At 34.6% G+C, this 11,172-nt stretch overlaps 1 protein-coding gene across 1 annotated transcript in view; it reads left to right on the forward strand.

The window, feature by feature from the left end:
• LIFR (LIF receptor alpha) overlaps window positions 1-11,172 on the forward strand; it is a 45,148-nt gene that overhangs the window by 6,193 nt on the left and 27,783 nt on the right. Inside the window, exons 5-6 of the mRNA XM_023536914.1 lie at window positions 3,785-3,948; window positions 9,145-9,319. Coding sequence (XP_023392682.1) covers window positions 3,785-3,948; window positions 9,145-9,319 — 339 coding nt within the window. The remainder of the gene's footprint in view (window positions 1-3,784; window positions 3,949-9,144; window positions 9,320-11,172) is intronic.

Genomic DNA, 11,172 nt, shown 5'->3' on the forward strand with positions numbered 1-11,172 from the left:
GTATTGTACGAATCATCCATGATCCCAGTACCCACAGAGAAATGCTGTTAACACCTAGGTATATTTTCTATTCATGTAAATATAAGTAAAAGGTTCATATTGCTATATCACCTGCTTAACAGAAGACATAGATCGATTTTCCAGTTGTAATCTAAATATGAGCTGCATAGTATTCTATTGAATGGAATTTCCAGTATTACTTTAGTGATTATTAACATTAAGATTTTTATTTCCAGTTTTTCAGTATTATAACCAATGCTTTAATGAACATCTTTCACATATATATGTTTCTGATTTCGTGTGATGATTTTCTTAGGCTAAATTCTTAGAATTGGGAATGCTCCATTAGAGGCATGACTTTTTATGACTTTTGATATCCATTGCAAGTTGTTCTCTGAAAAATTTGAATCTCTTTACATTACCACAAACATCATATAAGAGAGTGCCTGTTATTCCACATCTTCGCCAGCACTGCGTATTGTTCACTTCAATTGCCATTTCAGTCTGAGCCCAAAATTATAGCACTGTTGTTTTTCATTTCTGTGGTTACTTTTGTAAGAGAATTATCAGTCATTTTTATTCTTTTCTGAACTATTTGTAGCCTTCATAAATTTTCTCATGTTGAAATTTATCTTTTTCCTCATCAATTCACAAGAGCTCTCTCTATATTATGGTTATATTTGCTACAAATATTTTTCTAAATTTAAAATTTAAACAACTGTGATATTTTTCATATCACAAGTTTCATTTTAATAGACTCTCTTGCTGTTTTTCTTTATGAGGTTTTGGTTTCGTTTTCGTACTTGGTTTAAATCTTTTATTCATACGGAATTATTTTGTAGTAAGATCTGAGGAATCTAACATAATTTCGCTCCAGATTTTTAAAAAATTTCTTGGGATCCTGTCAGGGAGCCTGTTTGTATTGTCTGATTTTTTAGTAAGTATTCAGAAGGTTATGTCTGGGACGTTACTTAAGGATGACAGTGTTAGAAAGAATTAGAAAGGAAAATCAAGACAGACTCCAGGTGACTTATTTAATACTTCATTGTTTTTGTATATCAGCAATTGTTGATAGTATTTTTAATAATGGCCTGATTGTGATTCATATATCAGATTAACAGTATCCCAATACTAAGATATTACTGCAACTACTAAGAAAATACTGATGAGAAAATTGAAAAGCAAATTAGGTAATATAAGAGAGGGATGTAGATGCATCAGCAAATTTTTGAGCACCTACCATGTGCAAGAGAAACTATGAAATGATAGGTAACCATGCATTATAGGATCTGGGTTCTTTGGCAATTTGCTACTAAATAAAAATATGAGAAATTAAGATTTATCTACATCTTAAGATGCTTTCAAAAATATACATATAAAGCAAACAAGGTATTTAACATATATACACAAATGCAATAAGCTTCTCATCGACAAGGGCAGGTACAAAAATAAGTTTTTTTTAAAGAATTTTAATGTCTAAGTTTCTTAAAATAACCTGAAAATTTGGATTTATTTGAAGCAGAATAAATACTGTGGATCCCATGAAAGCGCTGGGAAAGCTCCCGTCTTCTAAGGCAAAAGAACATGGAAGTGATGGGTAAAGACTTACTAGCTTTAAAAAATCAACAAATTTCTTTCCTAGCTGAACAATTCCTAGTTTCTAGAAATCAAGTTAACATTGTCTTCAAGTGTCTAATTTAGCTGGAAAGAAATGCAGATGACAGTCCTGGGAGCTTAGGGGCCCTTCCCAAATATATTATAAAGAAAGAAGTGAAAAAAGTGTGTGTGTGTGTGTGTGTGTGTGTGTGTGTGTGTGTGTGTGTGTGTGTAATCCTTTCATTTGTAATTACTATTTTTACTGTGAAATATTGGGTATGACCTGTGTTTTGAAGAGTAGCCTACTGCTATTTAGATAACATGTAAATTAGGCAGGCTTTTCAGGGAGGGAAGCATTTTAATAGATGAACGTTGCCTTATTAAAATACTCACATGTTTCATAATTTTTAAGTTACTAGATCTTGATATCTTGAAACATTTGAAAGAACCATGTTTCGGAAGCCTCTGCTCTGTGTGGCCACACTGGCACCTTGGAGATTCCCTCTCCTGGCACTAAATCAGCAACTTTCTCCTTGTTTACTCCTTCTTTTTAAAAAGCAGCATCCTACTTAATATTTCTGCTATGTCGCATCCTCCACGGTCCTTATATAGCTGTGTACCTGTTGACTTTGCTGTATGCACGTTCTGTTTTCCGTACAGCCCTAAACATCTTACATAAATCCAGTGCAGAGCACTGTGGTCAGCAGATTTTAGTTAATTTTATTAAGGACTTAATTTTAAGTTCCAAGATGAATTTATATGGGCTCGGTCTGCTATTTGTTTTGTTTAGCACATTCAGCTACTGTACACCTGCAAACTCCTATAGGTCGTGCAAGCCAGGACTTTATTTGATAGGTCCTTGAGCTTCATGGGGGAAGTGCTAGGATACATGTCAGGCCAGAGAATGTGTCTGTGGATTTTTTTTAACTTACCTTCACCTTACTGCCATTTGAGGAGGGAACATGCAAGAAAGGGCCCTAAGTTTCTCTGCCCTTCACACCAGAAAGCCTACGTATTGTAGAACGGAACAGGCTCATACCTTGTGTGTTTTCCACTGATCAAAACATTTTAATAACTTACTCATCCCCTCTAGGTAGGGAGACTTGGAGATTTTAAAGGATACCTTACTTTTTCTGCTACTTTATTTTAGTTCATGTTTCTCCTTGAGGGATGGTCATATCCTTGAGCACGGTTTTTTTCCCTTACCTTTTGTCATGGAGCTTCAGAGCCCACTGCCCTCCCAGATTTCTTTCTAAAATATTGACGGTCCCTTTACCAGCATCAGTAGTCTTTTCTGTCTTCCTCTTTGAACTCTTTTATTTGGTCTACATGAAAACCCATTTCTTTTGGTCTCAGTGGTCCTGGGTTTTCTGTGGCTTCCTTCTGCTTCTGTGTCATTCCCTCTCATGATTCTTGTGAAGGTCTCTGGCTCCTTGAAGGTGTAACTATCCATAGCACCCAAACAAGCTTTGGCTGTTTAGTGAGGCTTTTTCCAGTGGTCTCCTACTTGATTACCTTATCTCTTTCGCATCCCCTGTACACCACTGCTAGTATAGCCTTCCTGAAAGACTTCAAGATCCTGCTAAATACTTCTTAGATCCGCACGGTTAACTTGTTGGCTTTGTCCCTCAATGCCTTGGTCATTACTATGGTCTTGCTGCTATTTACTGATACGTAGAACCAGGAATAGCCTATAGCATCCTCATGTGGGTGACTTCCCCCAGCATGGGGGGAGGGGGCGGGGCGGGGAGGGCTGCAGAGAAAACAGAAAGAAAGCTTTACCAAAGCAAACTTTCCATATTCCACCATTGTCTTAGGCTGGACCTACAGCCACACAAAGGAAATTCTTTTACTTCTCTCCGATGCTGCCTACTTATAGGTCCCAGACCAGATGACACTAGAGTGCAGTGGGAACCCAGTTTCCATTTGTATTAGAAAAGATACGGACTTGAAACTGCAAGCTGATAAATAATTTTCTCAAAGTTGGCTGATGAATCATTTGGAGTTGCTTATACAAGTGAATACATATATTGTCCTTTTTCAGTGATAAGTTCAAAAGTCTACTTTTAACTCTTGATTATTTTTGATCAAGAAAGAATAGAGCTTTAAAATTAATTGACTAATGAATTATGATATGAAAAATTGTTACTTATTTTACTAAGTTTTATCTTTTGTTTCCTTTTTTAAGCCTTCATTCCAGACACACCAGAGATCTTGAATTTGTCTGCCGATTTCCCAACTTCTACGTTACATCTAAAGTGGAATGATAAGGGTTCTGTTTTTCCACATCACTCGAATGTCATTTGGGAAATTAAAATTCTACATAAAGAGAATGTGGAAGTCATAAAATTAGTAAGTCTGAATAAAACAGATTTTCTTTTCCTGTAACATTAGAGAAAATTTTTACTTTGTAAAAAGATTTTTAAAGTGACATCAGTGAACCTTTGGATTATTAAAGAAGTAGATCAGATATCCTTTCAGGCTTCATTAAAAACTATATGCCATGACTCACAATCTTTAATCATTAAAATAATGTGTAACCATTATAAGAAGTTTAGGAGATTAAGGGAGGACTAATCCACGATTATGCCACTTGCACACAGTAAACATTATTTTTGTATATTGTCTAGGCATTTTATATGCATGTTTTTACATAAATGAAATAAAAGTGTACATATAATTTAGTTTCATTTTTATCTTTGTCTAATACTATAAACATAAAAATAAATGTTTTGAAATATATTTAGCCATAGTAATTGTTGAAAAATTTTGTATAAATCTGTAAGTTTGAATTTATCTTAATCTAAAATAACATTCTTGTATTTAGTAGTACATGCTTTTTTTCTTATTTTTTAAAAATCTGTTTATGAATGGTTTCCTTTAACCTATCTTAATTTGCTCTTAGTCTAAGGGACAATGAGAAGTAGTAGTGAAAAGTTTTGATAGCTAGTATGTGATAATTCCCCCTTTTACTCTTTTATTCTTTTCTTTCTTAATGGTTTTGAAATATGCTTAGGTATAAATTTAAGAATTAGAAAAAAAAAAGAATTAGAAAACCATTTCATGATTTTACAATTTATTTGCCATAGATAAGAGTAAAGATAACAAATAGGATTATTCTGTATTTCTTAGTTACTGTCTTACTTTTCCTTTTTGACAACCTCAGGATTATATTCCTAAAATAATACTCCTATTTGCTATTTTCATGTATCTAATGCTTTTGGCATTCCTGACACTGTTGTAAAAGCTCTCTCTCTATGTTAACTCTTTGCATCCTCACAACAGACCCATGAAGGAGGTCCTATTAGCATCATCCCCATTTTACAGATGAAATACAGTCACAGGAAGACATTAAGTGGTGGAGCCAAAACGTGAAGCCAGGCTGTTTTGTTCCATAGCCGATGCAACTAATCACTACAGTCTATTTTACATAATAAGCAAATGTACCCTCCTTTTTTTTCACCTATCCAAGTCGAACTCACATTTCAAGACCCAGGCCAAATCCTACCCTTTATTTTAAAGCCCATTCTAATTATCTCAGCCTAAAATGCTCTTTCTTTTCTTGAATTTTAATGGCAGTTCTTGTTTGTCAATCTGATTCGCAGCTAGATTTGATCTAGCTCTGCCATTATTGTCTTAAAATTATTACCTATTGAAAATCGTTTTAGCCTTTTATTATGACTTAGCATTTTGTTTCTGAACTACTACTTACTGGCTTAGGGTGACTTCTTGAAACCTTTTCCTCATTTGTAAAGTGGTGCTAATATGTTCTCTAGTTCATGGTATATTTATAAAGCTGTTAAACAACTGTTAGTTGTCATTACTTTGTGGACTATATTTTTTTATTTTTATTTTTTATTTTACTTAGTTTCAGGTATATAGTACATTGGTTAGACATTTATTTTTAAAACTGACTTAGGGATGGTAGGATAAGAGGGATACTCTTTGAAGCGTGAGTGAAATCAAACATGAATGAATGGAAATATTGTTCTAAGATTATATGACTCATTGCCACAAGATGCATAACAAGACAATAAAGACAAGGTAGTAGTAATTCCTTACTTTTGGGAATATGATCTTTGAAGAAAAATCTTTGTATGGGGAGATGTAGCAAGAGGTAACAAAAATAGAGATAGAACAAATTAATTTTAAAAATTGAAATAATGAGAATAAATGATCCAGGTCCAAAAAATGTGACATTTTTTATTTATAATTTTACATTATTAATATCAGTGTTTAAGTTAGAATTGCTTACAATCAGTCATTTTATGACAGCTTATAATGCTATTGTAATAGTTTAAAGATCAAGAACACTATACATTAGTGTTTTATTTATTATGTGTCATTTTTAACTTGACAGTTTCTGCTCATGGCCTCACCTGTAGCCATGGAAGCTGTGCGTGGCACAGACCAGGATGCGAATGACCCCTGGGAGTTATGCAGCACCCTCCCCTCCTCTCATTTTTCTTTCTCTGTAAACAGCCAATTTCAGTCCAATTTTAGCAATTCTTTTTTAATCTTCATTTTTTCCAAATAGCACGCTAATATTGGTTTTTCTTTCTTGTTTCAATTTTGAGCAATGTTTTATTAACTTTGCACAATGGAAGATGAAAATTAGTCCCCTCTCACCTCCTAGCCCAGGCACACACACTCACATGCTTGTGTGCTTGCTTCCATGCTCCAGCTTGCTTGCTATTACTCTCTCCCTGACCTCTTCCCCCTTACTCCCTCCTTCTCTCCCTTTCTCTCTTATATTTTCTATCTTTTTCCAATATTGTTCTGCTGTAATTATTGGTAGACCATTGGTAGACCAGTAGTCATTGTTCGTATTATGGTGGTAGAAACACTGTTCACAACTGAACCAGGTAGTGTGTACTCTTTCTTGTGTATGTGTGTGTGTGTATGTGTTATAATTTCTTGTATTGTCTTGTATTTTTAGTTTTATTTAGTCTGCTTCATCAATTCAATCCTAAATTCTCTCCAGGTTGTGTAAATCTACTGTCGAATGTTCAAACATACTAGTGTTTTGTCAGTTATATATTTGTGAATAAATTTCTCTGAGGGCCTTCTGATTTACTGCCCAATCCTTTTCATAGAAGGGCTCACAAAGACATACACAGACACTGACGATATTTGTAAAGCATAGAGTGGGGCGAATAGCTGAGAATTCTTGTGGCAAGAAGTGTTCTCAGGAGTTCCAGTGGTCTCAGCTTCTATCAGCCAACCCTGTGTTTGTAGATTAAAACCTAGATACACCCATAACCCATTCAAGACAAACTTCATTGTCTTATGGCGCATTCGTCAGAAAGCTATGGTCCAAGGGGTCTCCATGATCATCCAGGAGATTCCTTTTACCTTTTGATGGATCCTCTTTTTCCTGAATTCCCTGTCTTCCTTTTATGTCTTCATTTTGGGTGAAAGCAGATGTTCTGGTAGTTATTTGCTTTTTATTATAGATATTCTCTGCTCTTTATAATACTACCTTGCAGATGTATTTTATTTTTTTAAATTTAAATTAGTTGCCAACAAAATTTAAAAAAATTTTAAAAGACTGTTGACTTCAAATATTGAAGAGATGCAGAACAATTGGAACTTTCATACATTTCTAGTGGGAATATAAAATGCTACTTGATGAATACATTGTGACATGACATTTCTTAAAATGTCCTTATACTGCATTCACTCATGATTGGTGGTTTAGCTAGGTATAGAATTCTAGATTGGGAAATTTTCTCTAGATTTTTGAAGGCATTATTCAAAAAATAATTTTTTTTTTCTTTTTTTGATCATGGATTTATTTTCATCTGTTGTGCGGACGCTCATTTGGGGAACTTTTCAGTCTGAAAACATGTGATCAGCTTGGGAAATTTTCTTATTTTTGTATCTTTGATTTCCTCATCTCTGTTTTCTCCTTTTTTCCCTTAGAACTTATGTTCTTTAGAAAGTATATCTTCCAGAATGGTCCTCTAATTGTCTTATCATTGTTACTTTTCAAATGCCTGTTGCTATATTTTCTGAGCAATTTTTCCTAAGCTTTATCTTACAATCCTGCTATTGAATTTCTATTAACATATTTTTTTTAATTTACAAGAAAGAGCTGATTTTTGGTCTTTGTTCTTTTTTAAAATGTATCGAATTCTTGTTTCATGAATGCAATATCTTATCTCTGAGAGTATCAGTGATTTAAAAAAATGTTTTTTTCTTTCTGTGTAGTGTGTTTCTTCAAATTGTTTTTTTCTTTGTTTCAATCTTTGAGTTTTTTTATTAGAACTTTTCTCCACTTTCTGGTCATCTTGGTTGCGATTCATATTTAAGTGAGTAGCTCTTAATAAGAAAAATCTAATTAGAACTTCTTTTTGTGCCTACATGAGACTTGTTGACTGAGGCTCATCATAGGTAATTAGGTTGGACTATCTAGTTATTAAAATTATTTTAGGCAGAATTTTAATATTATTTTAGCTTTTTGTCTTGACCTGTTCATATGCCTCAGAAATGTTTGTTTAGAGTCCTACCTGGTCAATCTGAACTTGGCCATCTCTATTTTGGGAACTGACTAGGGGAAGAGGCAGGAGTCTTGACCCAGTCTTCAGAATACATAGGTTAGTGGTCCCCATTTTTGGTACAGTATTCCCCTTTCTCAACCCTTCTTGAGGTTCTTCAATCCAGAGGTATTCTGTTTTACTTTTCCAGAGCGTGAACCTCCATTCTTCATGCCAAGGTGAAAAAAAGTAGTCCTTCGGTAGCATAGAATGTGGGAGGGGATCTGGGTACCTAACATATCTTTGAACAACTTTCAAGATTGTTTCTGGCTTTCTCATTGGAGGCTTGACCTTCAGCTTTCTCCGGTCTTCTGAGTCAGTTACCATTGTTTTTCTGCTTTCCAGCATCCAGAATTTCACTGGTTCTGTTTCTTCTACTTTTTACCCTTGTGCATTTACATCTTTAAAAAGTTTGGTATACTCTCATTGTAGAGTGACAGAAGGAAATGCCTTTATTTATTGTCTTTAACTGGAAATCCCAAGGTCTCTTTTAGTAAATCTTCAATATTTAATTGAAATCTTGTCTGTTTTTCACAATGGACATTAATATTTTATATTATTATAAGTTGCATGTTTAAAAATAAAATTTAAAATATATAACGCTTATGTAAACATGCAGTCTAAAACAATAATTTAGTTTGTTGAGATGCTTCTCTCTTTGACTAACTCTTGGAAGTATAAACTTATTATTCTCTGTGACAAATGAAGATTATTTAAGGCAATGGTATATTTTTTTGTGAACTGTATTGAATGTTTTGAATATCAGCATCTTGAATAATAATAAAGTAGGGCCTAAAGTTGAAGAAGTAAACATAAATGATTCATGATTATTGTTACTATAACTCTCCTATTATGCCTTATAGAAAACTGAGATAGTTTTACAAAAGGACAAACCTTTAACTTACTTAGCTGGTGTTTTTATACAGTCTGTTGTATTTTTTAATCCTAAAGGAAAGCAGAACATATCACTACTGGGAAATATAATTTTGTTTTCATGTTCATTTTTTAGATGACCTACAACACAACTCTGAATGGTAAAGATACAGTTCATCACTGGAGCTGGACCTCAGACATGCCCTTGGAGTGTGCCACGCACTATGTGGGAATTAGATGCTACATTGACGATCCTCATTTCTCTGGTCGCAAAGAGTGGAGTGACTGGAGCCCACTGAAGAACATTTCTCGTAAGCTTGTATTTAAAGAATTTTTGTTTCAAGTGAATTAGATTAATCTTGCTTAAGGGTAAGTTTTAGTTTAAGCTTTCAGTTCTCTGAGCTCCATTTAGCAGCACGAGGGTTACCTGGGAATCTTCCAAGTCACCCATCGCAGAACCTTTCGATTCAAAAAGTCTGAGATAGGCTTCAGGAATCTGTATTTTTAAAGAACTTCCTGAGTGACTAGATAAACATCCAAGTTTGAAAATCACTGTGGTACGCATTGAAGAACATTTAAAAATTTTATATTGGTGGTAAAGAGACCAAGTCTATATTTTAAAAAAATGGCTCCCTGTTTCTCTTCCACAGAGCAGAGATATTGCAGAGAATATGAGAATCTGCAAACATGCTGAAAATCACTGGTACATTGAATAAAACTCAAATGCAGGTAGAATGCTGGCAGTATTAGAGAGGGCCCAGAAAACTATTGACAATAAAATGAAGCCTTAAAAAGGATGATGATCATTGTAGATTATTCACTTTAGTGACAATATGGAGAAATGAATCAAGAGGAAGAAAGGACTGAAAGCAGGTAGATAAAGAGAATCTAGTTGGAGTTAAGCAAAAAACACTGAAGGCGTAACTAGGACACTTGGGTTTAGACATTATAAAGGGGAAAAGGTGTGAAAGCAATGAAGAGACAGAATTAGAATTAACGACTGTGAATTTGGTAAGGGAGATGTAGAGCCAAAGGTGACTATTAGTTTGGGCAGCTGGGTGACTGGTGGTGCCATTCACTGAGACAGAAAATATATGAACAAATTAGATGGGAAAAATTAATTTCATTTTCATTCTCATTGAGCTTGAGGTACATATGAAGTGTCTGGGTAGCAGTGAAATCAAGTTTGGCATCCAGGTGATTAGTTGGAGCTAGAGGTGCATATTTATGAATCATCAGCATATATGTGATAGGAAAAAAATTTAAATCCTGGAGGTTACCGTAATTCAGGAAAAGGGGAATAGAGACCAAAGACCCATCTCTTAGAAGCTTGTATGTCTAAGAGGAGGATGGGAAAAAAAGAGGCCAGGAAAGCAAATAGCAGAGGGTTAAGAGTAGTCCACGAGGGTAAAGTGGTACAGAACCCAAGAGAGACGGGAGTTTCAAGAAAACTTTAGGCAGCGTACCAGATGCTGTGAAGGCAAAGGGGAAGATTACTGAGAAGTGGCCCTTGAATTGAGTGATTAGACCAGCCAGCCACTTTAGTAGAATGGTCAGGGTAGAAACTGGGTAGCAGTCTGTGAAAGAATAAATAGGTAGAAAAGAGAGTAGAGGTAATTACAGAGATTGGATATTTATGAAAACAAAAAACAAAAACAAAGGTGCAGCTTTAACCTACAAAGAGTTAGGATTAAAGAAAAAGTGGTTTTTATGATGTGGAGGGTTCAAACATATTTAGGGTGATGGAAAGTAAAAAGTCTGCTCTAAATACATAGAATCATTTCAGAGGAATGGAATTATTTAATGAGTGACTTTTTCTTGGTGTTGATTGTTTGCATGTGGATATGAATCCATTTATTGAACCTTTAAAACTTCTTAGACGTTAACCTGTGGTCTTAGACATTGACCTACAGTCTCTTCTGCTTTCCCACCTCACCCCACCATATGTAAATAAAACCACATGTTTATTTCATTTCTTGTATATGTCTTTCTCCTTTGGAACCTGGGGGACTTATTTTTGGGCCACAGTTATTACAAAGCACCTAACAGTATGTTTTGAATACACCGAGCTATTTTATGGTAAAAGACTTCTGAAGGATTTGTAATTCCTTGTAATTCCTTTTGCTCTTTCTAGGGTCTTCTGATTTGCAGAGTAAGGTTTTTC

This window comes from Pteropus vampyrus, unplaced genomic scaffold, assembly GCF_000151845.1.
Source record: "Pteropus vampyrus isolate Shadow unplaced genomic scaffold, Pvam_2.0 Scaffold172, whole genome shotgun sequence".
NCBI lineage: Eukaryota > Metazoa > Chordata > Mammalia > Chiroptera > Pteropodidae > Pteropus > Pteropus vampyrus.